Source organism: Chiloscyllium plagiosum, chromosome 24 (genome assembly GCF_004010195.1).
Source record: "Chiloscyllium plagiosum isolate BGI_BamShark_2017 chromosome 24, ASM401019v2, whole genome shotgun sequence".
NCBI classification, from domain to species: domain Eukaryota; kingdom Metazoa; phylum Chordata; class Chondrichthyes; order Orectolobiformes; family Hemiscylliidae; genus Chiloscyllium; species Chiloscyllium plagiosum.
The window spans coordinates 8,575,633-8,603,061 of record NC_057733.1 but is presented as its reverse complement, the minus strand read 5'-3'; the positions used below and the strand labels follow the sequence as shown (position 1 = coordinate 8,603,061).

At 39.5% G+C, this 27,429-nt stretch overlaps 1 protein-coding gene across 1 annotated transcript; it reads left to right on the top strand.

Annotated features, from left to right (window-relative positions):
• On the top strand, positions 1-25,136 carry fdxr (ferredoxin reductase). Its single transcript, XM_043714399.1, has 11 exons — positions 1-107; positions 3,300-3,395; positions 4,366-4,488; positions 4,737-4,850; positions 8,270-8,371; positions 8,868-8,975; positions 10,172-10,256; positions 16,657-16,856; positions 17,707-17,878; positions 21,361-21,534; positions 23,678-25,136. Exons 1-11 carry the CDS (start codon positions 99-101, stop codon positions 23,806-23,808), a joined length of 1,314 nt encoding a protein of 437 aa, XP_043570334.1. The 5' UTR covers positions 1-98; the 3' UTR covers positions 23,809-25,136.
• Positions 25,137-27,429: the final 2,293 nt, after the last annotated feature.

The following is a 27,429-nucleotide window of genomic DNA, read 5'->3' as shown; positions in this document are numbered from 1 at the left end:
CCTGAGGCAGGAATTGAACCCAGGTCTCTGGAGCTGTGAGGCAGCAGTGCTAACCACTGTGCCACCGGTTGGGTCTTGGACATTTTACTGGAAGAGTGATGGAACTGGTAAGTGAGAATAGTTGTATTCTTTGCTTTCTCCAAATTCCCTACTCTCGACATCTTCACAAAAATATTGTTCCATGCTAACTTGGAATAGCATAGCCCTCAAAACGTCTGAGGTTGGGGATCAGTTGAAACTTCTCAAAACTAAGGTTGATAAATCTCTTGTTAAGTCAGTGTTTTTAAAGGATATTGAGCTGAGTAAATGGAGTGATTTATGGAGCCTTGAAGAGCGGAATGACCCCTTTTATTCCTAGTTATTGATTTAGGAAGTATTGTACATGGGTTTTCACCAGAGACTTAATGGTTGGTGCGTCATCCGATGTTGTACCGATCTCTCAGATTGGAAATGTCCTTGGTTTAATCTGTTGCAACTGCGGAGTGATCCTGTCACTTGTGCACCGGTAGTTTTTTATAGTTGGCCTTAGTGGCTCAGATCTACCTGGAATGGGGAGAGAATAAAATCATCCAAGATTGTTGGTCCTGGTCGCAGTCTGATGGAAATCTCAATATGTACATATTGAGGGAGGAGAGGATTATTAACAGCATACTGACGTTTTCTATCATGGCTTGCATGCAGAATGGAAAATTCAGAAGTGCAGGGTAGAAGAGATTGGGGCACAATTAGAGAATGCGTTCAGCCTTTGGAAAGAGTTATTCAAATAATGGCAGAGAGGTGGGAATTCAATTATGTGGAGAGACTTCACATAAAGACAAGGGTCTTCTCTTTAGATTAGAGAATGTAAAGAGGAGATTAGATGAAGATAAAATCACAAATTATTTTGTTATAGCATTTTTTCTTTTCACTTGCAGGAAGATAGGGAACCTGTAGTCACAGATTGAAGGTAAATGGACTAGACCTGTAATGACAGAACATTTTTGGCAGAGAGTTAGTGATCTGGAATGCACTGCGTGAAAGCGATGACAAGGTATATATTTATGGAACATAAGGAAAGAGTAAGGGGCTGGGATTAATTAGATAACTGACACTGAGCTGGCACAGGGTCAGTGAGTGGAATGGCCATCTGAGAGGTGAAATTATGGTTCTGAGGAAGAGATTGGCACAGTTTTCCTGAAAAAAAAAGCAACTAAATTTATGCTTGGTTCCAGTTTGTAAATGAAGTGACAATATGGAGTCATAGAGATATACAGCACAGAAACAGACCCTTGGATTCAACTCCTCCATATCGACCAGATACCCTAAACTAATTCCGTCCAGTTTGCCAGCACATGGCCCATATCCCCCTAAACCCTTCATATACCCATCCAGATGCCTTTTAAATGCTGTAATTGTACCAGTCTCCGTTATTTTCTCTAGCAGTTCATTCCATACATGCACCACTCTCTGTGTGAAAATGTTGCCCCTTGGGTCCCATTTAAATCTTTCCCCCCTCACCCTAAACCTATGTCCTCCCCACCCCTGAGAAAAGACCTTGCCTACTTGCCCTCCCCATGCTTCTCATGATTTTATAAACCTCTACAATGTCACCTTCAGTCTCCGACGCTCCAGGGAAAACAGCCCCAACCTATTCGGCCTCTCCTTTATAGCTCAAACTATCCAACCGTAGTAACATCCTTTATAAATCTTTTCTGAACCCTTGCAAGTTTCACAACATTGTTCCTATAGCATGGAGCTCAGAATTGCATGCAGTAATCATAGAATTTACAGTGTGGAAAAAGGCCCTTTGGCCCAACAAGTCCATATCACCTTCTGAAGAGTAAACCATCCAGACCTGTTCCCCTACCCTATTACCCTACATTTACCCTTGACTAATGCATTTAACCTATATATCCCTGCACTATTGTCAATTTAGCGTGGCCAATTCACCTAACCTGCACATCTTTGGTTTGTGGGAGGAAACCAGAGTACTCGGAGGAAACCCATTCAGACACTGGGAAAACGTGCAAACTCCACACAGACAATCACCCGAGGTTGGAATTGAATCCAGGTCCCTAACCACTGAGCCACCATGCCACCCAATGACCTGTACAGCCGTAACATGATCTCCCAACTCTTTGCTCTGACTAATAAAGGAAAGTGTACCAAATGCTGCCTTCACTATTGGTTTTAGAATTTGTGCAGGGAGTAATGAGAATTTGACATTAATGCTGTTTGATTGTATATACAGGCCACTATTGCTTTGTATTTATTAGCTTGAATTGATTAAAATGCCTAGTATAAAATCATAAAGGGCATGGATAGGATAAACAGACAAGGCCTTTTCCCTTGGGCAGGGGAGTCCAGAACTAGAGGGCATAGGTTTAGGGTGAGAGGGGAAATATATAAAAGAGACCTAAGGGGCCACTTTTTCTCGCAGGGGGTGATACGTGTATGGAATGAACTGCCAGAGGATGTGGTGGAGGCTGGTACAATTGCAACATTTAAGAGGCATTGGATGGGTATATGAATAGGAAGGGTTTGGAGGGATATGGGCCGGGTGCTGGCAGGTGGGACTAGATTGGGTTGGGATATCTGGTCAGCATGGACGAGTTGGACTGAAGGGTCTGTTTCCATGTTGTTCATCTTTCTGACTCTTATGATTCCATTATTAATAATGGGGGTAATCTACTGTTGACTATTTTTAATGAATTAAATACAATATAATTAATGCCTCTTCCTAATTATTTCTAAAGGATTATATGACATAATTGAGTAAAAGAGTTTGGGGAATTCATTCTGACTTGTATTTGTGTGAAGCTGAAGGAATGCGTTTATTAACCCAATGGTTTGACTCCAAATCTACAAGTTAACTCTGTTCCCTTACACTGGCACTGGATAAACATGCCTGGGCCTGTCTGCATGACAAAATTGTAAGCACATTTATAAAGAATAAGCTTAAAGTTCTGTGCACAGACAGTCTCTTCTTTAATCCCTGTTGGATTCAAACAGAGATTTTAATAGTTCTTGTTATTTAATTGAGATACAGATCTGAATCTTCCTCTGTCAGCTTTGTGGGAAAGGCTTGAATGTTTCTGATAATTGCTTCTTTCAGGATTTAGATGCCTTTAACATTTGTGTTTACTTCCTAAAATCAGAAGGTGGAGTTTTATCTAAGTATTGAGGGTGAAAGTGTGTAATTTAGTATAGTTTACTTTTTACTGTTTTTTTTCTTATCAGATTGCTGCAATATATAATTTGTTTGAGTGGAGGGGGGCAGTCACTATAAATGATTTGCTATCTTTATTCTTGTGTTCCAGTACTATGAATCATCTGTGGTTGACATCTATGAGAAACTGCCTGTCCCATTTGGCCTTGTGAGATTTGGTGTTGCCCCTGACCATCCAGAAGTGAAGGTTCGTTCAGTTCAGTTTAGCATTGAACAGGATCCTGCTGCCACCCTTTATTGTACATGGAGTAATTTGCAGCGTTGAAGTCTAGATATATACTCAAAACCATTACTTAATGAAACATGGTTTATTAAATGTAGATAAGACAATTGAAATTGCCCGAAACAACATATCTAACAAATTGAGGTAGTTTTGTGTCCAAGTCAAATAAAGGTGACTGACCACTCTGATTCTGTTTCTGTTTCTATTTATTGGTGTAATTAAAGAGGGTCTCTACCTCTTTTTGACTTTTATACTGGCTTAATTATGATTCTGTAATGTTTGCTGTTTCTTGGTGTCAAATTTGGTAAGATGCAGTCCCTATATATGAAATGTTGCCTTAGGTTATTGAATTCATTTATCTGCTCTCCATATATACCTTCCTGGTATTGCTTATATACTGCAAGATAAACCTTTTTATGACTAGAAGTTAGTTTTATCATTTGAACGTTTTATCTTTTGAGCTTGTTATGATTTAGTGGTACACGCAAGCGTTGTGACATTATCCAATGCTGAAACCTTGCACCTCTGGTCAAAACTGCTCACAAATGTAATCTGCAAGGTTATAAATAGTGATTTGCAGATGTCTACCTATAATATTTTAGTAATAAAATAAATCTAGAAAAGTTTACCTTTTGTTTCAAGGACTTTTTTGGAATTCATTTTAAAATGTGTGGTGCAGTAAGTTGCCTGCAATTGATTGGAGTGAGCACCAAATGCAGTACAGAGGTGGCAAGTTTCTTGAATTATTAATGAAGACCTGTGAATGTTGATCATTAAACATCTGTGCCGTTCTTACCTCTACTCTTTCAAAATCTAAGACAACGATGCACAAATATGAAAATATCATAACCTAACTTTTTTTGTGCTACTTGAATATTCCTTTTATGGCCCACATTTAGTGATCAGTGTGTTCATAATATTTCCCACCCTGCAGAATGTCATCAATGCATTTACCCAGACAGCACATCATGACCGCTGCTCATTTTATGGCAATGTTACTGTTGGAAAGGATGTAAGCATAGAAGAACTGAAACAAGCATACCATGCACTGGTACTGGTAAGAAGGTATTAAATTGTTGAATATTCGTCAGTCTCCTGACATACAATATAAAACATCTTGTCTACACTAATTCTGAATACTGATCCTTGATGTACGGCTGTCACTTTTATTTCTTTAGATTTCAACCATTGCAGTTCAGTTATGTTTTTTTTTCCAATATTAAGCCTTTGTACCTGTTATTTTAGCATAAAGATGCAAACATTTTTTTATTATATGCTAGTTTAAAAAAAATTTTGTCATGACAGACCTATGGAGCTGAAACTAATCGAACACTTGACATTCCTGGAAAGAATCTACTAGGTGTCTATTCTGCAAGAACATTTGTAGGCTGGTACAACGGTTTACCTGAAAACAAAGATGTAAGTTTAACTGGCAAGACTACATTATATCTCAATATGCTGATGATCACTATCTCTAATTGTTGGAGGGTATTTTTCTGGTTCTTTTTTTTTAATAACAAAATTTGCAAGGTAGTTGAAGCTAGGTGATAACTAAAATTAGTTGGCAGGAATTCGAGCTTTTTTTTTTTAACCACATTTTAAATAATTATATGGGTTCCCTCCCTGCTTTATTTGGAAAACCAAAATAGAATTGGCTTGTCAGTTGAAACTACTGAGAGAATCCAACAAGATTGGTGATCTTTAATAATGGGGCAACTTAATGGCCACTTTATATTTCTCAGAATTCTCATTGTTTGAGCATTTAGCTGGCTCTGAATGAATGTCAATCAGATATGGCTGTTTGGAAGGTTAATGCACCCCAGTGACTAATTAGTTTTGAAGGAAATCCGAAAAACTATATAAAGCCCAGTGTGCACTCATTATAAAGTTTTCGAAGCATGATTTCCTTTATTGGAGACCAGTGCTGTCTGAGGCAGTGGAAATATTTGATTTCTTACATATGCAATTGCAGCAGCTGTTAAACGTGAAGAAATTGAACAAGGCTATTTGAGAAATGGACATTGATAAGGGCCATGAATGAAATAATTTTTTATGGGTTGTTTTAAATGAAGATTTGTGTAAAATCCAATTATTTAACTATCCTCCTGGTCAGTGGCTGACATCAAATAAAATCAGAGGTCTGGAAAGTCATGTACTTCCAAATAGCGCTCTTGCTCAGGTTTGCCATTGTTCAATTTTAATTTTGTAAACTTGAAACCTGTTGCTAATATCACTTTTAACCCAGCCGTCATCCTTGTGTTGACATAGAAATGTTTTTTTTTCTGTTTGGTGTTGTCTCATCTGTCTGTACAGGAGGGATACTGTTGAATTATAGGTTTGTCTTTGGAAGAAAGGCAGTCTAGAACTGGAAATGGCAACTTTTTGAGGAATTTAACTTTGACCAAAGTTTTCTTCAGCTGCATTGTTATCCATTTTTTCCAGAAGGTGGATCGGAAAACAGAAATGGTTAGAGAAACTCTGTACATGTGGCAGCCTCTGTGGAGAGAAAGCAGAGTTAATGTTTCAAGTCTTCAGAACTGATAGTAACTAGGAAAAGGTGGTGTCAGTATATGCTGAAAATGGATTGGGGAGAACTCAGTGGATAGGTGGAGATGGAGCAGAGAAAGACAGTGACGGTTAGACAAAAAAAGGATAAATGACTATAACCCAAGAAGAAAAGTTGATAATGGGGACAATAAATATCTGAAAACAGTTCATGTCACAACAGTGTGGGCTATGTACAAAAAGTATAAGTATAAAAGATATGGGTATTCAAAACCTAAACCTAAAAATTGGAACCAGATATTGAGTCTCAAAGGCAACTGGGTCCCCAAACCGAAAATGAACTTGTGCTGAGTCTCATTAGAACACTGCAGCAGGCCCAAGATAGGAATGTTGGCCAGGGACATGGTGGTCTGTTGAAGTGATAGGCACTGGAAGCTTGGGCTCATGTTTTTTTTTTGCAAAACACTTACATGCTCACTGCAAAGTGGTTGCCTAGTTGTGTTCTATCTCCCCTATGTGGAGAATGCAGTGGATTATGTTGAGCACATTGCAGGTAAATCACTGGCTTACCTGGTATGTCTGGCCCCTTGGGAGGTATTGAATAGGCAGGTGTCATAATTTCTGTGATGTCGGGAAGTGGGTCAGTGTCCTGGAGAGAATGGTCCTTGAAAAATGCTGACAAAGGAGGGGAGTGGAATGTATCTAGAGGTGATAGAAATGATGGCTTATGATCCTTTGGATGTGGATCTGGTGGGATGGAAAGGGAACACCAGGAGAGTCCCTGTTGATGTTTGAGAGGGAAGGGAAGGAGTGAAGGTAATCGGTTGGGCATGGCTAAGGGCCCTGTCAACCACGATAGTGGGGTATCCTTGGTGGAGGGAAAAGGCAGACATGTTCCATGTACCCCACAAAGATGGGCATAACTGGGGCCAAAGGGAGTAGCCAGGGCCACGCATTTTGATCTGAAGAAAGCAAGAGGAGTTCAAGGGGAGGTTGTTCAAAATGAGGGTGAGTTTGCCTAAGCAGAGGGTGGTGGTGGTGAATGGGGACATGTAGGGTCAGAAGAATCATGGATACAGTGGGAAGGGATTGGACAAGGGGAGGAAATAATTGCATCAAAGTAGGAAAAGGGATGTTCATGTGAGGCAGGGACAGGCAGAACCAATTAGACTGCCCAGGTAGTCCTGTTTGTGGATTTTTGCACCACCCATTTCTGTCCCATCCAGTGGGATGTCACCACCAGATGCATTACCCATCAATCACTTGTCAGCATTCCACAAGAACCATTTCTTCCAGAACACGCTGGTCCACTCCTCTCTGCTCCCAACAACTCCCATGGCACCTTCCCATGAAACTACAGAAGGTGCAACACCGACCTGTTTACCACCTTCCTCCCTCACAATCTAAGACTTTTAAACACACCTTCCAGGTGAAGAAGCGATTTACCTGCATTTCACTCAATCTAGTCTGCTGTATTCACTGCTTGCAATGTGATCTCTTGAACATTGGGAGACAAAACGCACATTGGTGTTCTGCAAAGCAATCACTTAATGGTCTGTCTGCAAAAAAAACACGAGTTTCCAGATACCTGCCACCTCAACATACACTTTGTTCCCTGGTCAACATTTCTGTCTTGGACCTGCTACGATGTTCCAGCAAGACTCTGTACAAACTGAAAAAACAGTGTCTCTATTTCCACTTGGGGACCCTGCACCCTTCAGGACTGTATATCAATTCAATAATTTTACAACTTGAACATCCGTATCCGTGTATCTTGCCCATCCCCACACCCCTGTCATGACATGAGCTATTTTCAGCACACCCAAACCATTTTCACTTACTTATGGTTTCCATTATTGGCTTTCCCTTCTCCCTAACATACTAACATCTTTTGAGGAAGGGTCACTGAACCCGAAACACTAACTCTGATTTCTCTCCACATATGCTGCCAAATCTGCTGAGATTTTCCAGCAGTTTCTGTTTTTGTTTCTGATTTACAACCTCTGCAATACTTTCAATTTTTATACTGTCATGCAACCTTTTCTCTGTGTGTGTCCTTCTCTTTGTGCGACCTCCCCAGTCAGTATATCTACTGCCTCTTTCTAGCTACTATCAGTTGTGAAGAAGTGTCAGTGGACTCACATGTTGACTCTGTTTTTCTCTCTCTACAGATGCTGAGTTTCTCCAGCAATTTTTGTTTTTGTTTCAGACTTCCAGCATGCATAGTTATTTGTTTTTATTCCACCTGTTGGGTGTTGAGTTAGTATTACTTAAGGAGATTGCTTTTCAAATACAAGAGGTTAAAATCTTATCATACATTCTTTCTTTTGAAGCTGAATCCTGAATTGAGCAGTGAGACAGCAGTCATCCTGGGACATGGAAATGTGGCATTGGATGTGGCCAGGATTCTCCTGTCTCCCATTGATGTACTTAAGGTTTGTGAATTCCTGTCTTAAATGTTATCCTGTTTGTGACAATTAAGAAATGATTAATCAAAAGGCAGGGTTTTGTAGAGAATATTTAAATTCCTTGATACTGCTTGAGTCCTTCTACATAAAAGGAAACCAGTGGCTAGTTTTGATTCTCTGTCCACCATATTTATTCGTACCTAGCCATCAACTTAGTGTGTTTGCCTAAATAGAACCTTGGGTGTGTTGTAAAAATAGATTTGGTTTGGGGAGCAGAGAAATAGTGGTTTGGGGATGGTTTCAACTGAGCAGCTGGAAAATGAAAGCTGGTGGGAGGATGAAATTGCAATGCGTTGAATTCATATGTGCAATGTATGCAAATATTTTCTTATACAGAGTGAATTAGACAAAGTTCTCCTAAAGCTTTAAGTAGTATTCCTCTTCAGAATGTTCTAACTGTAATTTTTGTGGAGTGTGTGTAAAATAAATATAAATATGTTACATATATTCTATGTATTTACAGAAAACTGATATTGCTGGTCATGCGTTGGAGGCTATAGCAACTAGTAAGGTGAAGCGGGTATTACTAGTTGGGCGACGAGGACCCCTCCAGGTTGCCTTTACCATAAAGGTATGGTACTTTATAAAGTTAACATGTTTCATTACAGTATAAATGCCTTGTGTAAGCATGCTTTTACTTGCAGCCTGGTAAGCCTTGTCTGTTCAAATAACTGATGCTGTTGTCCACAAACCTACCAGTGTTTCATAATTAACTTTTATTTTAATTTGTGCTGACGACAAGAAGATGAGGAACCGTGTGTTGTGTTTTACAGCATAGCCAGTTCACTTGCGTTTATATTGATGATCACTACCCAGACAAAGATAACCACACTTGCCGTCCAGAGTATTTTTAGAGGCTTTTGAGTTGCTAGAGTGAAATTTGAGTTGCAATAACTTAGCGGTTTCCCTTTCTTTCTTCAGTAGTGGTGAAACTTGGAGATGCCCTTGACTTTGGGTCAAAAGTTCTTCCAATTTCTTTTGTTACCAGTGCTAATTTGTTGTATTTGAAATTAGAGGAGCTTTCCATATCTTCACTGTATTCTGTCTATAAGAACATAGGATCAGGAGTAGGCCATTCAGTTCCTCAAGCTAACCCTACCATTCAACTAAATGATGGCTTATCTGCCCCAGGCCTCAACTCCCACATTGTGTCATCTCACCATAGGCCCCTCCAGTTGAAAGAAGAATTTTGCTTTAAAATTCTAACCTAGCAATGAAGACCAGAATTTTCATTTGTTATCTTAATTATTTGCTGCACATTGCTTTTGATTCAAAATAACACTTTGATCTCCCTCTACTGCATTGTTTTGAGTCTGTCTCCAGTTTTATAATAGTTTGCCTTTGATTCTTTCTGCTAAAGTGTATATAAAACTGTGCTCTTAAACAAGAGCATTCTTAAATTGGGAACCCCTGTGTAGATAGCAAGTCATTGAGGCCCCATGACTCATCCTTGTGGCACTCCACCATTGCATCTTTCCAACCTGAAAAAGACTTATTAGTCCCGACTCTCTCTCCTCTCTCCTGTGTGTTAACCAATCCAATGCTAACACGTTGCCTCCATTTCCAGAAACTCTTATCTTGTGCAATAACTTCCCATGTGGCACCTTATCAAATGTCTTCAGGAAATTCAAAACGTTCTGTCTTTCATTTCCTGCTTAAAAATTCTCATTCATCATTAACTATGCTGTTTTAATCCTCAAAAGGACTCTTGATAGAGTGCTCTATGGGCTGAAAATAAAGTTGTTGCATTCTTTTATTTCTCTTAAGGAATTGCGTGAGATGATTAATTTGCCTGATACTCGTCCATTGCTCAATCCCAGAGACTTCATGGGGCTCAAGCAGGCTGTTAAAGGTAAAACTACAATATTTTTATGTTGGCACTCCTTTGGCTATCTACTTCCATCCCTAATGTTTTTAAGCTTTCAAAGTATGTTGTTTAGTTGAAGTGTGGATAAGGTTTTACCTTTCTCAAGTACATTTTTGCCCAGAATTAAAAATTAATGTTTTCAGGATGTAGGTTTGCTCGCTGAGCTGGAAGGTTCGTTTTCAGAAGTTTTGTCACCATACTAGGTAACATTGTCAGTGAGCCTCTGAATGAAGCACTGATGGTGTAGCCTGCTTTCTATTTATATTTATTTCCAAAGGAAACCCAAACATATAAATAGAAAGCGGGCTACACCACCCTGCCAAGTGTTGAAGTTCGCTGTACTAATTCTTCATGAGAAGAAAGGAGAATTCACCTTTTGCGGGTATTTTATTTTGACAAATGTGCAGACCAAGTGAAAAGGTTCAGTAGAAGTTCTTTAATGCCCAGGAATCCCTAAAACACTTGTATTAAACCACTTAATTTTACATGACACACTTGCAACATCTGCTCATTGGATTCAATGAGCTTTAAAGTCCTTGAATTTTGACCCTTTGTCTTAAACTCCTTAACTTTAAGCAATATTTTCAAGGTCTATAAACTGAATCAGTTTGTTTGTTAACATTGTTACCAGATCAAAAAAAACCAGATGGAAACTAAACAACCTGCACTAAAATTGCAATAAGAAAAAGTTCACTGGTAGGAGTCTGTGTGCACTTAAGTGTGCTAGGTGTGTCTAATTCCTTTGATCATACATTAATTAGTGTTAGGTATATGTACATAATATCAACCCATGCAATACTGTCTATGGTTGAATGAAACTTTGCAGTAATAATGCCAGCAAACAAAATGTTGTAGCCCCTGACCAAAAAATGTGAACACTCCAGCCAAACAATACATACTTGCTGCACAGGATAATGTGCATACAAAGAACAGTACTGCAGAAGAACAGGATAGACGTTAAATTTGAGAGGGTGCAGAAAGGATTTACAAGCATATTGCCAGGACTGGAAAGTTTGAGCTCTAGGGAGAAGCTGAATAGGCTGGGACTTTTATTTTCTCTCCTGGAGCATCGGATGTTGAGGAATGACCTTTTTAGAGGTTTATAAAAATCATGAGGCATGGACAGGATGAATAGCCAAAGTCTGTTTACTAGATGAATAGTTTATGCCTGAAATGTTGACTCTCCTTAGATGCTGCCTGACCTGCTGTGTTTTCCCAATGCCACACTTTTTCAACTTTGACTCTCCATCATCTGCAGTCCTCCCTTTCTGCTAGGATGGGTGTGTCCAAAATGGGGGGGCATAGGTTTAAGGTGAGAGGGGAAAAGATTTTAAAAAGGAACTAAGGGGTAACTTTTTCACACAGAGGGTGGTGCATATATGGAACGAGCTGCCAGAGGAAGTGGTGGAGGCTGGTATAAGTACAGCATTTAAAATGCACTTGGATGGGTAAATGAATAGGAAGGGTTTGGGGGAAATGGACCAAATGTTGGCAAATGGGACTGGATCAAATTGAGATGTCTGGTTGGCAAGGATGGGTTGGACTGAAGGATTTGTTTCCATGCTGTATGAATCTGACTGCGCTGACACATGATGCCTTTCAAAACTAAAAACCTTTCTTACCTTTATATTATTTGCTTACTAATATATCTGGGAGAAAGTGAGGACTGCAGATGCTGGAGATCAGAGTAGAGAGTGCGGTGCTGGAAAAGCCCAACTGGTCAGGCAGAGTCCGAGGAGCAGGAGAATCTATGTTTCGGGCATAAGATCTGTCAAGCTGCCTCTTAAATGTTGCTATTGTATCTGCTTTGACCAATTATAATCAACCTGCCTGGTTTAAATCTAAGCAAAGATTAACTATTATTAGAAGGCTGAAAGTAGTGACAAATTAACTACCAGTCATTATTTAATTGGCTCATTCTCTATGACACTGCCTTTACCAGTCACAGGCCACTTGGTAACCAATTAGCATGCTCTGTTCATTTGTATAAAAATATTCTCCTTTCATGCTAGTATTTCTTTTAAGTATCATAATGAGTGCAGCATTCCAAACCACAAAATGGTTTTTAGCAAAATTCAAGTCCTGATTATGTAGTTGTCAACGGGTTTAACCTATGCTTAAGATTAAACTGCCCTTTTCATAAATAGCGCTTGGGAAATCTTGGTGTGAATACGGTCTTGTGCAATATCAACTCATGGCTCAGCTGAACCACAGAGAATATACATCGTGAACTAATTATTAACCTGTTCTCTGCCTGGGAGGATACAGATGTGTGCATGTTTGAAGTGAATAGTTAGCTGCAGTTTGGACATTTCTGGTGGCTCACTCAGGTTCTTTGCATATCACTAAATGTAAGGGCACCCTACTGTTTGAATATTTGTGTCAAGTTTCCAAATTCATTGATTTTCATCCAGGTTTGTCTCTGCTTAATTTCTTAAACATACTAGATGTGTTGTTTCAATCAGAAGTTAGTCAGTGCACCTAAAATTTGTAGTTGATTGAACAGAAAGGAGACTGCTATGCAGCTTGAGTGAGAGATGGCTCTGGACTTAATTTAATTTGGTGTAAATGCTTTCATGATTGAAACACCCAGAAGCAGCTGGACATCTGATGCAATATGGGTTGGGTCGTGAAATCAGTAGTGTCAATTCTTCTGTCTCAAATTCAGACAACAAATCATAGCAAGCCCTTTCAGGGGGAGTTAAATATTTTTTGTTGGCATTTCACCTAGAGCCATTTCTTTCAAATTATCTGTCTCTGCACCAAAGACATTCTTATCAGAAGTTCTGTCCCTCTACTAGTCCCTCTTGGTGCAGAGAGATTCCATTGGTGATGGGCTTATAAAAATCCTAAGGGGATGTTTTGCTAGCAGATCACATTTCTCATTGCCAGTGTCAGTATTTAGGCTGAATTTGCAGAGTTTGTTCCTGTAAGGGATAGAGTTGTATTCTTCAGAGTCTACATAGCAAAACAGGATCACAAGGATGCTTCATGTTGTCGAGTTACTCTTTGTATTGTCATTGATGAAGCTGGTGTGAAAATAATTTTCAATCAATGGAACCTTTTGAATAACAATGCATAATGATTATCTGAGTGATCAATGTAAGTACTGGGAAGGAACTATGTAGGAACAGGAGTAGGTCATTCAGCCCATTGAGCCTGTTTCACCATTTGAGGTTATAGCAACTCCATATACAGGTACCTGTTTTTGGCCCATATCCCTCAATTTGCTTAACAAATGTATCTATTTTTAGATTTAAAACTAACAACTGGGCATCCACTGCCATTTGTGGAAGATAGTTCCAAGCATCTACCACCCTTTGTGGGGAGAAGTGCTTCCTAGCATCCCTCCTTCAAGCATGAGAATTGGAGCCAGATCACTGGCCCCAGTTCTAGGATCTCCACCCAATGGAAATAGTTTATCTACCTGTCTTTTTCTGTTAAAGTCTTGAAGGCTTTAATCAGATCATCCCTTAACCTGTCTTAATTCTAGAGAAAAAGGGCTTAATTTGTATAATCGCTCTTCACCGCTTAATCTTTGAAGTCCAGATAGCATTCTTGTAAACCTACAATGTAATCCCTCCAAAGTCATTATATCCTTCCCAAGGTGTAGTGCCCTGATCTGGAGTCCAATAGGATTTTGAGTAACTGCAGCATAACTTCTGAATCCTTGTACTCTGTCCTTTAGGTTTAAAGGCCAGCGTTCCATTAGCTTTCTTAGTTTATTTTCTGTACCTGTTTGTGACCTTTTAAAGATCTATGCACCTGAAATCCCAAGTCTGTTTAGACATCAAACTGTATTTAACTTCAAACTATCTAGAAAATACCCTGATCTATCCTTTTCTGGTCCAAAATGGATACCCTGACACATGTTTAATTTGATTTCTATTTGCCACAATTTTGCCCATTCTTTTAGTCTATCAATCTCTCTGAAATTTTTATGTTATCACTTACACTGTCCTGAATGCTGCCAAACTGTGTGTCTTCAGCAAATTTGGACTTGCTATGCTATTATCCAAGTCGCAAAAAAAATGTAAATAATTAAAGCCCTAACACAAATCTATTGGACACCATTGGTCATATCTGCCCATTTGAGTACCTCTATTATGCCTAGTTTCTGTCACCTGCACTTAACCAATTTTCCCAGCCTTGTTAGTAATTTTCACTCCTTCCTGTGAGCATCCACCTTATGTGAGACTTCTATCAAATGCCTCCTGGCATTCCATTAAAAACATCTGTAGGCATTCCCCTGTCCACTGCTTCAGTGACCTCTTCAAAAAATTCACTTGAGCTTGTCGGGTTTGAATGTATTATGAGTCCATGTTGGCTGTCCCTGAAAGTTTAAGATAAGCAGTTTCCCCATTTTTGTTTTGTAAACTCCAAACAATTTCTCCATTGCGCAGTCTTTGCAAGCACATGTTATGAAGCACATTTGGAGCATCACAGACAAAAGATTAGTGAAGAAGAAATGGTGAAAAGAAAATGTCACCGAGTAGGAGAAATTTCAGAACTTAAATAGGTTTCAGATGAGATAAATGCATTATGTCAGCAAGCAATCTTAGCAAGAAGGCTGAGCATACTGACAAATTAACATTTGCCAGTCATTCAAACTGCTTAAGGAAAACCCCCAAGAGGAATCAACAGAAGTTAGACAAGTGAGAGCAAGAGCTAAGTGACAAACTGCCAAGAACTGCAAAAGTAATCTCTCTTGATAGAGTTGTGCTGAGTTTATTGCAAAGGGACTGCAGAGGGATTGAAGCAAAGGGGCTGAAGTCTTCTGTTTAACAATTTACTGTCTGGCATAATATTAGTTGTTGGAATGAAATGTTGTAATAACTCGAGACATTTGTATGGCACTAAAGGTTTAATCTACAGTAAACCAGGATAATCCAAATGGCATGATAAACACCAGCTGTGTTAAGTGGCGGTTAGATATACAGGCAAGACGAAGATAGATGAAGCAATGTATGTGACTGGAATAAGCATTTAAACATTGCTTAAATGTCTGTTCACCACAATTCTTTGAAATTGAGGACATTTGTATAAGCAGGATACTTGTTAAATTCTAACATAGAACTTCATTGGCATTTTGTATTTGATGTTTCTGAAGTATTCAAGTTTGTACTGATTGTAAAAGTGGCCAGGAGTAGTTTCCAAGCATTTCGAAAAGCCTCTGCTCGTAAGGAGGGTGTTGGCCATTTCAAGCGCATGGGTTTTCTGATTTTTCAAGGGATCTTTAAGTTGAAAGTGGAACTGTGCATTTTCTAGAAGATCATTCTGGGATGGCTGAATACTTTCACTTCACGTTGTGTGATTATGCCCTAAGGAATGTCCCTGAAAATGGATGGGGGGGGGGGGGAAAGAGGAAAAAAAAAGTCCTTGAATTTAAACAGTGATGTGTTACAGAACTTGGCTTGGTGGGATGTAGAATAGCACATGTAGAATTCAGTGAATAAAAGGGTTCTTGAGTCGCATCCAGTACTTGTACCTTTTTTAATCAATGCCACCAAACCAGATTTACCTCACTTGCTATTATGGAACTGTGTGCAAATTGGCTGCTGTTTGCTGATGTATCAGCAACTATACTTCAAATGTAACTTGAGATGCTTTGGTATGTTCTAAAGATGCTTCTGTAAATTTAAGTTCTCTCATTCCAATGTTGGTTACTTGTGTACCCAAATAATGTAGTAAGCCAACAAACTTAAGGACTAACAGACAGAAACCCAACTTCACAGATTGGTGAGAAGCTCCTCATAGATTCTGAAGACTTCTGATGTTAATTTGAAAGTCTGTGCCTTGGATTGATGATCCTACATGTGCTATGGGGTTCTTTCAAATCTGTGTCAAGTGCTCATTTTAATTTGATGTGAAGAATACGATTTTAAAATGATCTTCTGTTTGGGAGACTCTGTTACAAATCTAGCATCTCTTCCTGTTTTTCACTATTGGTGTTTTTGGCACTTGATCTGGGATAATGCTTTCTATAGGATCTTTTGTATGCAGTAACCTGCAAGACTCCTCGCAAGCTCTCCTCTTTTTAAGAAACTAAGCGAAGGTGCGGAGGGGAGGTGATGGCCCGGTGGTATTGTTGCGAGACTGGTAATCTAGAAATGCAGATGATGTTCTGGGGACCTGAGTTTGAATTCTGCCATGGTAGATGGATTGTGAATTCAATAAAAAATCTGGATTTAAAACCGTTACTTTAATAAATTGATTCAATAAAAACCTGGTGACTCCAGATCCAAAGCAATATGGTTGGATCTGAACAGCCTAACCGCTCGTAAATGGGGAACAAAAATACTGACTTTGCCAGCAATATCCATATCAATAAAATAATAAGGAAAAAAAGTTTCACTTTTAAATTCTCCCTTCTGTTACTTTCTAGACCTGCCAAGACCAAGGAAACGGCTAACTGAGCTCATGATAAAAACTGCACTTGAAAAGTCTTCTGGGAAAGAAGTTGAACGCCAAGCTGCAGCCACCAAGGAATGGGGTCTTCAGTTTCTACGGAGCCCCTTGGAGATAATACCAAGTAATGACGGCAAACGGGTAGCTGGGATTCGACTGTCTGTTAACAAAATGGAGGTAGGCCTGGCTAGTGTTGTGTGCCATATCTAGGATTACCAATACCCTTACTTTTATTAGGTGTGAGGCAAATGTTCAAAGTTTACTTGGTCTATTGCAGTTTGAGGGTAGAATAAGTGAAAATAAATGCCAGACCTTGTGAATTTGTAAATAGGTGATGCTTACTATGCACTGTCTCCACTTTCTTTCAGTTTTTTGGTCTCTTTACATCCTTGATGCTCACCATTTCTTTGACTGGTCCACAAGCTTCTGAGTTCCCCAAACTGTGTGCACCTCTCTATATTCCTCTCCTTTATTTAAAATGCTTATTAGGATTGCTCTCTTTCACCAAACTTTTTGGTGACTTGTCCTCACAAGAATAGAAGAAATAGGAACAGGCCATCTAGCTCTTGCACCTTGCATCTGTGCTTTCAATAAAATAGATCACGAATTAAAAGAGAAACAATAATCCTTGGGGTATGAAGGTTACACTTGCTGGGTCAGTGTTTTAGTTGTCCATTCTTAATACCCCTTGAGAAGAATGATAGTGAGCTGCTTTCTCTGCTTTGCCTTAAAAGTATAATCTCTAGATGTCTTAGTAGCCAAAAGTTTTTCCTAATGTATCTTAGTGTCAAGTATAAATTGATAGCACTTCTGAAAATTACCATGGCTACTTTGCTTTTTAAATATGCAATATCAATTTAAGTTGAAATATCAATTGTTCACTTAAATATTTGTTTGATAACCAGACCGTTAATGTTACAATTTAAGAGTTCTTTATTCTGCATCTTCAATGCTGGAGGACAAAACCTCTCTGAGCTTCTACATGTTCAATTTGACGACTGAAGAATCTTCCTTTTTTTTCCCTGAGGGTTTAGGAGAGTCTGCAAAGTTCATTCAAACGGAAGACGTTGAAGATCTGGAGTGTGGATTAGTGCTGAGCAGCATCGGCTATAAAAGCTATCCCATTGACCCTTCCATTCCATTTGATCATCGACTAGGAATTATCCCAAATAATTTGGGACGGGTCCTTCATGCACCAGGTTAGTTGCAAAGAGGATCGATGAGGGCAGAGCAGTAGACGTGATCTATATGGACTTCAGTAAGGCATTTGACAAGGTTCCCCATAGAGACTGGTTAGCAAGGTTAGATCTCATGGAACACTAGCCATTTGGGTACAGAACTGGCTCAAAGGTAGAAGACAGAGGCTGGTGGTGAGTTGTTTTTCAGACTGGAGGCTGTGACCAGTGGAGTGCTACAAGGATCAGTGCTGGGTCCACTGCTTTTTGTCATTTACATAAATTATTTGGATGTGAGCGTAAGAAGTACAGTAAGTAAGTTTGCAGATGACACCAAAATTGGAGGTGTAGTGGACAGCGAAGAAGGTTACTTCAGATTACAACAGGATCTTGATCAGCTGGGCCAATGGGCTGAGGATTGGCAGATGGTGTTTAATTCAGATAAATACAAGGTGCTGCGTTTTGGGAAAGCAACTCTTAGCAGGACTTGTACACTTGATGGTAAGGTCCTAGAGGGTGTTGCTGAACAAAGCAACCTTGGAGTGCAGGTTCATAGCTCCTTGAAAGTAGAGTCACAAGTAGATAGGATAGTGAAGAAGCACTTTCTTTTATTGGTCAGTGTATTGAGTACAGGAGTTGGGAGGTCATGTTGTGGCTGTACAGGACATTGGTTAGGCCACTTTTGGAATATTGCGTGCAATTCTGGTCTCCTTACTATCGGAAAGATATTGTGAAACAGGGAAGGGTTCAGAAAAGATTTAGAAGGATGTTGCCAGGATTGGAGGACTTGAGTTATGGGGAGAGGCTGAACAGGCTGGGGCTGTTTTCCCTGGAGCGTCGGAGGCTGAGAGGTGACCTTATAGAAGTTTATAAAATCAGAGGGACATGGATAGGGTAGGGTAAATAAATGGGATGGGGGAGTCCAGAACTAGAGGGCATAGGTTTAGGGTGAGACCTTAGGGGCAACTTTTTACGCAGAAGGTGGTGTCCGTGTCCGTGTGTTGTGTGTGTCCGTGTGTTGTGTGTGTCCGTGTCCGTGTCCGTGTGGTGTGTGTGTCCGTGTGGTGTGTGTCTCCGTGTGTGTGTCCAGCCCGAGGCACTGGTGGAGGCTGGTACACTTGCAACATTTAGGAGGCATTCGGATGGGTATATCAATTGGAAGGGTTTGGAGGGATATGGGCCGGGTGCTGGCAGGTGGGACTAGATTGGGTTGGGATATCTGGTCAGCATGGATGGGTTGGACCGAAGGGTCTGTTTCCATGCTGTACATCTCTATGACGCAAGAAATACTGAACTGACGTCTCAGGAATGGACATGTTGTCAGGACTAGAGTTCTAACAGGAGATCTTCTCATGAAACATCAGTTTACTGTTCAAAGATGCAGACATTTCAACATTTATTGTTCCATCATCTCGAGCATGGACCTATTTCATGGCATTGTATTGAGCTGCTTTAGAAGTTGTAAGCAAGTTTTTATGTTGAGTAAATACTTTCACAGTATCTCCTACAGTACTTTATAACAAAGAAAGTGCTTTAAATTATGACATTGTTTATTGCACAAAATGGATCATGCTGCACATTATAATTAATACTGTGGTTCCCCCATTCTGCCCCAATTCTGAACAGCTTGAAATTACTTAAAGCTCTGTGCTCCCCTCTTGTGTTTGTGCTCACTTATGGTTTATACCGAAGAAGTTCCACTTCCAAATCTTATAGGTTTGTTCTGTAAGGGGAAATCATATCCTGAAGGATTTGCTGGAATTTCTCTAGGTTAAAGATCCAATTGTAACATACAAATCCAAGTGTAATCTGAGACCTGTAAGGTCGGAATTTTTAAAATATTCATGTCCCTTGTTGCCAATTTGCAACAGTGGGATGCAGGAATTGTATTTTTTTTAGTAACTCTGATTGAAGACCACTACACTAGCAGCAAATTGAAAAATTCATCTTCCTATTTGTAATGAATAGGTTGCTGACTTTGAACTGTTGTGAAAGTTATACAAGTATTTTCTGCTGTGATTGGTTTGCAATATTAGACACTGTATAATTTTTAAGACCTTAATATTGGAAGGTGGTGTACTGATCCTTTTCACATACTCCATAACTAAAATGTAGGAGAAAAGTAGGCCATTGAGTCTGCACTGCCATTGAATGAGATCATGGCTGACCTGACGATCCTCCACTCTGCTTTCCTGCTTTTGTTTCCTCCCATAACCCTGATTCCTGTACTAATTCAAAACTGTGATCGACAGATTGTTGATAAATGTAATGACCCAGCTTCGATAACCCTTTGCAGTAAGGACTTTTCTTCAGATTCACTACCCTATCAGAATAAATTCCTCTTCTATATTTTAAATGGACAACCCCATGTTCTGAGATTATACCCGATAGACTTGGGCTCTCCCGCAAGGGGGAATGACCTCTCTGCATGCACCCTGTCACGTCCCTTAGGAATATTGTATGTTTCAATAAGGTTGCTCTTCGCTCTTCAATGAGTAGAAGCTCCAGTCTCTCCCTATCTGAGATCCGTCTAGTAAACCTTTTCAGGACTGCCTCTAATGATGTTGAATAAACCGGGTTCAACATCTGTTGAGAGTTGAAAATCAAGGACATTTGTGTTGAAAAATTAAATAGCAGAAAGCAGTTCAGGATGAATGCAGCTCCAATGTTTCTTTTTTGTTCTGATATTACTTAAGCTTTGTAATGCTGTGTATATTAGCATAGTAATTAGAGTCATAGAGATGTACAGCATGGAAACAGACCCTTTGGTCCACCTGTCCATGCCGACCAGATATCCCAACCCAATCTAGTCCCACTGCCAGCACCCGGCCCATATCCCTCCAAACCCTTCCTATTCATATACCTATCCAAATGCCTCTTAAATGTTGCAATTGTACCAGCCTCCACCACATCCTGTAGCAGCTCATTCCATACACGTACCACCCTCTGAATTAGCACAAGTAGCCATGAAGATGTTGCATTTTTATTTCAAGCCTGTCAGTCTCACTCTTTCAAGCAATTCAGCTGCCATCATCTAGCTTGTGTGTGACTTCAGCCCAGAGAGCTGTTGGTGATTGGCTCTTAACTGCTTCCTGAAGTAACCTAGTGGATCATTTGATTGTATTAAGGAGGCAGTCGAACGCCTTGTCACACTTGAATGAACAATGATCACTGGCGTCACCAGCAATTCCCATTTCCTGAGTAACTTACTGCAAAGTTTGTACTGGGTCCCCTGGGAGGTGTTATGGCTTTTGCCAGCAGGTTGCCAATTATGTTCAACATTACTAATTCACTGCTAGTTTAAGAGTGCCAGTTGGGTAGTTTTAAAGAAGGAAATGGACCAGGAATTTGGGGGAAATCCTCTAATTCAAGTGTTTTGTTGTTTTGTTTTCAGGCAGCGAACGAAGCCTGGAAATTGAATAATATGTTTGAAAATAGTATGAAGCAATTCTAATCATTGGGCATTAGACAAATTAGTGTTAACTAACTATCTTTACCCTTCCCAGGTCTTTACTGCAGTGGCTGGGTAAAAAGGGGACCGACTGGAGTCATCGTAACCACAATGCACGATGGCTTTGAAACAGCTGAGACTGTGCTGGGGGATGTACGATCAGGATTACTGGACGTGTCTGCTTCAAAAGGAGGATCTAAAGTAATCAAGGCTTTACTTAAACAACGAGGTTTGTAGTTTAAAACGTTTTCGCGGTGAATTGAGAAACTACAAAGGAAATTCTTCAAATTCAATTATCCCTAATCCGTGGAAAGTCTTCTCTGCAATTTTATTTTCTTGGGTTGGGGGTTATGTCTCAATTTTACTTCTGCACTTCAGGGCAGGAAAAGATCAATTTGGTTAGGGTTATTTGTAGTTCTTTGCAAACAAAGTGTGGGTGCATCACCTAGAGATGGGAACAGAAAAGCTGTAATGTTTGCAGAACACTGTTTCTGAAGACACAGTTGGCCAGAGTTGATGCATAATATTAAAGTAGTATTGTGCTTATAATCAGAAGGTTGTGGTAGACAGGGCATATGGTCTATTCGTAATGTGTAGATCATATTTCACCTCTGAACTGTTTGACCAGTTGATCAGATTATGGCTGGTCTGATTAATCCACGTTCCCTTAATCTTCCACCCACTTACTTACCAAGAATCTAAAGTACATCTGCCTTGAATATATTCAGAGCCTGCATTTCGAGGAAGAGAGTTCCAAAGACTCATGACTTTCTAAGGATAAGGAACGCATTTCTATCTTAAATTGACAGCCCCAGACATTTTTTTTTTAAAGAAACCTTGTATGCTCCCATCCAAGGGAATGTCCTTTCCATGTCCACAAAGTTCAGACCCCTCAGGATGTTATATGGGAAATCAAGTCACCTCTTGCTTTTTTGTTATTCCAGCATTACAAGCCTAATCTGTGCAACATTTCCTCAAATGGCAACCCACCCTATTCCAGTATTAATGGAGTAAACTTTCTCTGAATTGCTGTCAACACGTCCATCCTTAAATAAGGAGACTGATACTGCACACAGCCTTTCAGCTGTGATCTCTTCAGTGTCCCATTTAACTGAATCATAATACCCCTGCTTTTGTTTTCAATTCCCCTCACAATAAGGTCGTAACAACATTCAATCAGTTTTTCTATTTTCTTTTGATAGCTGCATATTAACTTTTGAGATTCATGTAATAGACACCCAGATTCCTCTGAATCTCAGAACTCTAATTGCTTGCCATGGTAATCTATTTCCTTTTATTACTCTTCCTGCAAAAATGCACTACTTCACATTCTCCCACATTATAATGGCATTACTGCCCAATCATTGCCCACTCTTTTTTTTAATCTGCCTGTATCCCTCTGCAGTGTTATTAGGTACTCTTCGAGCTCATGTTCCTGACTATCTTTGCATTATCGGCAAATTTAGCAACCATACCATCAGTCTCTTCATCCACGTCATGGAGGTAAATTGTAAACTGTTGAGGCTCCAGCAGCTATCCCTGTGGCTTATGACTCATTATACCACTCTTTGGTTTCCAAACCAGGTATGTAGGCCACACTCCTAATGACTGGCGGATTATATTAGCACAGACATCCTTTCAACTGTTTACATACACTGAGCAGTCTGCCTGTTACAATCTGTCATGCTCTAGGCTTAACATGATGTCCAACATAAAATGAGATTCTGCAAATGGACAACATTTGCTAAACCAACTTAATATTATGCCGATTACCAGTTTTTAAGGTTATCATTCAAGCTTGCAGTGTTGCTCGCTTCTCTGGCGAGAAGACATGTATATTTATTTTCAAGGCTCTGTCCTTTGTAAACTGAAGTTTGGGGTCTGCTTTTCCCTGGTGCATCCATATGGCAATGCCTTGACCAATAAGAGTTGATTGACTTGATTTTGAAGTTTAAAAAAGCCTGCCAGTTAACTGTTTCCTAGTGGATTCTCCATTCTCTTAAGTCCACTTTCCATACAGTTGGCACCCACTCTTCGTGCAGTCTAACTTGTAGATACCTTTTGAGATTTTATCTTGCGATTTTGTCCTCGTTGAATCCAAGACAAAAAAATTCAGCCTATTTTTGTTTCAGCAGCATTATAAAACCTTTACTACAAACAACTTGTGCTATCTGTGAGATGCAATAATGTTGAAAATTGGAATCGTCTTTTGCATATATGTGAATGCATTTTACTTTAGTATATTATTCTTAGACTTAAGAGCATGAAACTCCATTCTTTTGTTTTCTGTGTGTAGACTACTATAAGAGACTAAGCCTTTTAAAAAGCTTGTGAATAGCTGCATATAACCGGTTTTAACGTCTGATTTTTAGGTATTCGCCCAGTTACATTTCCTGAGTGGGAAAAGATTGACAATGTTGAAGTGGCACGTGGTGAGCAAGCTGGAAAGCCCAGAGAGAAACTGCTTGATGTTCAACAGATGATTGAAGTGGCCAGTCAATGAACATGCTGCTCCATGATGATGTCTGTACTTGATCAAATGTTGTAGAAATCGGATATGTTCTCTGTCTGACCCTATTCTCCATCTGATTTAATGCAGATCCACTCCTCGGTTTGCGATTTTTAAAGAGGCAGAATCGTTAAGATTAACATGAGTAAGGATGCCCAATTGGTTTCTCGTGGGTCATTCTTGAAATTAAAGCCTGTTGTTCCTTTCACTGTGAATCAATATCCAACTGATCCTTAAACTTAAGTCAAGATTTTTCTTTTGAAACTGATCATTCCCTGTGTGAAGAGCTTAAATTAAGGACTGGCAGCGAGTTTCATCAGTATAGAACTATGTCTACTTCTACTTTAATGTTTAACTAAAGTATTATCCCTACTTTGCTCTTAGTAATTGATTGATTGTTTTAATCTTAAATCTTTGAAAAGGTCTCCACTTTGGGTGTGAGGATAAAACAAAGAATTGCCCATTGTATTGCAGAACATGACCTCAAAAAGCAGCAACAAAGCATCCTGGACAGCCAGTTTATTAATAAATCCTGGTCATTTTAGTTTCATGTGACTTGTCCATAATGTGGCATCTTGCACTAGAATCTGCACTGCTCCAGCAATTCGAATGCTATCCTTGTGTTTTGGTGTGTAAGCATGGGCGCATTGTTTAAAGTATAAGCATTATTATTTCAGCTTGACATCCTCTGACCTCTTTTGATTTAACAGCATTGTTCAGTGTTCAATTTGTTGTTTACTGGTCTGCAGTAAATGGGCATATTGGTTACAAAATTTGCTAACAGCCTTTTAATTTTACTTGTAGCTATTCTGACAGGTAGGCAATGTATTAACTAGTTCCTTCATTTGTACCTCCCATTTCAATCCATCTGACACGTTTAAATCCCCCAAATTTTTATCCAACTTCTTGCTGGATCTTGGCTTCGTCATCAGACTTGGTGCCATCTCCTGTTTTTAATCCGATTTTATTTAACCTAATGTTGTAAGTAAGGAACAGTACAGATCACAATGCAGCTCCACTCTTCCCCAACGCTGTTACCCTGCTTCAAATGAACACTACTGCTAGGCAGCTCTGAAAAAGGTGCATTTATGTCTTTAGTTATCTGCCTTGTCGTCATCTACCCCTCCTCCCACCAATCCAAACCATACTGCAGCTTTTGTCCGTATAACCACAGATTGTGGCAGTCTTTCCACCCCATTAACTAATCTTTTTAATACAAACCTTCAGATTTCCGCTATTACAGCCAATTGTTTAATGACTGCTGAGTTTTCCCTTCCATTCCCTTAATCAGAAGATTGTTTCAAGTTTGAAAGACTTTATGTGCAGTATCCATTCTAGCCTTGATCATTTTTGTGCCCAACTTGCTCCATCTTTTGTCCTGCTTCAGTATGAACTGGTCACCGCTCAGTCATCTTGCACTTAAGGTTTGTCTTGGACCTTTTACAGTTTTCCTCAAGTTTTGGTGAGCAAATTTTTATCCATTTGTGACTGTGTTTCTGTTGTAGCATCCTGTCATTTTAAGTTCCCCCCCCCCCCCCCCCCCCCCAACTTAACCAGAGTTGAATCCTGGAAATTGAAGTGCTTCCACCTTCTATTGTACATAGGGAGTGGAATCATGAGAAGCTGCTACAGATCACAGGATTTGATGTGATAAATAAATGGATGAGCTGTGGTGAGCGAATAGTATTTGCACGGATGTTTCTATTAACTCACCAGAACTGAACTAACCTGTCTCAGACTGGCTGAGAATATTTACCAAGCAAGTAATTGAAAGTAATTTTCATATCTTGTATTTACTTTGCATGGCAATTGCAAACGGCTAGTTTAAAGCAGGGAAGACATTGTCTTGAAAATTATTGTTTAAAAATCCCAGTTTGATGCAGTTTAGTTTCATTAATCGGATTTGTCAGCTGAATTTAGGAATTAAATATTCCTATATCTTCTGGTAGAGAGATGGCGCAATGAAGTTGCCTTGTTACTGCCCCTTCAGTATTGCACAATTTAGAATAAAGGTTATCCTGCCTGCATTAGGGAGACAAACAGCAATTTGTTTGCATAAAGATGTAGCAGTTGTAAGCATCTGATTTATTTAAAGTTGGAATGTAGTTTCTCTAAAACTTTTGAATTGCAGCAACTGTACTCCAAATTGGCAGTTGTTTGATTAGCAAGTTCCAGGTCAGTGCTCTGACTCAAGCTTTAACATTGGCCTCTGTAACATTGGCCTCTGTAGGTTTCCTGCACCCTTGGGAGCTGATCTTAGAAAATCCAACAAGTTAGTGTTGAGGTGGTTAGTTGTACCATCGACTTGAACTGGGAACTATTGGAGCAAGTGTTCCTCTTGAGGCCAGTATGGAAACAATTTTAACATGTCTTCACCAGTTTATGTGCTCCAATTAACCCCAAAGCAACAAACATTAGGCTTTTAAGAATAAAGGCAGCTTTTTTCAGTCAGTAATATAACTAAAGGTTCGACCTTTGAAAGCCAACAGTATGGATATGACTAGTTCAGTGAACACATTGTACAAAATGGATTTTCTTTTTTAAAAGTTGGGTTTTTTAATGTAATTTTCAACTTTTAGGTTTGGTTGAAATAATTGGCAAAACATTTTTGTGGTTTGTTCCTCCATTTTTAAGTATGTTCATAATATGTAAAACAGCTAAAGTGTACATAATTTTTCATGTGTTTCTGGTCTGTCCTGCTCAAAACTATAAAACAAAAGCAATTCATAATTATGCACTGTGTTTCACAGCTTGTTTCTGCAAAAGCGGCCAAGTCCCCACTTCTGTTTTTTGTTCCCAAACAATAGAACATTGAGACCCCCCCCCCCAAAAAAAAAGCTGAGCAGGCCCACACAGCTGGGGATTGCTCTTTCATTGAACTCAGAGCTACAATGAAACTTAGCTCAATCTGTTGGACATGAATTTGTCTACTGACTACTGTGTGGAGTAGTTTTTGTTACTACTTACTGGATGTATGAGCTGTTGGCATCTAATCAATGCAGCATCAACTTGTCAGTCTAGTCCAAAATGCCTGATGGGACCTTTTTCATTTCTCACTAGTACAGTGGTTGAGACGAAAGTCTTCTCAAGATGTGGTTGCAACTCGGTGAAGGGTCTTTTCATCTTTATTGGTTACACTTGGTGCTCGATAGAGACATTGGATGCCTTAAATGGTCCACACTGATCATCATTGTTCTGGCTCATAGCAAGTTTCAGATTAGAAGGATTTTACTAACTTAAATAGATTTATTTCCTAGCTGTAAAAAAAAAAAAAATGCAGTGGGACCATGTGGCTCTGCAAGTGCATGTTGCACCTTCAAGTGCAAGTTTGGAAAATGTTTAGACACAGTGGGTCAATCTCTCGGTACTGTTTGAGCAGTAACAAAGCCTTCTGCTAATTGGAACAATAAAGATTTTGACACACTGGCCAACCTGAACTGACTGACTACATATGTTTTCAAAGAAAAATAAAATGTTTTATTGGCCTTTAGTGGTGATTAGGATTCTGCTGACTCTTTTCAGGGGAAACTGGGTTTCTAATGTCAAAGTATTACTGTCAAAGTGTTTAGTTGTGGCAGGCTACTAATCCATTTAATTTTGAGGGTGAAACATTAG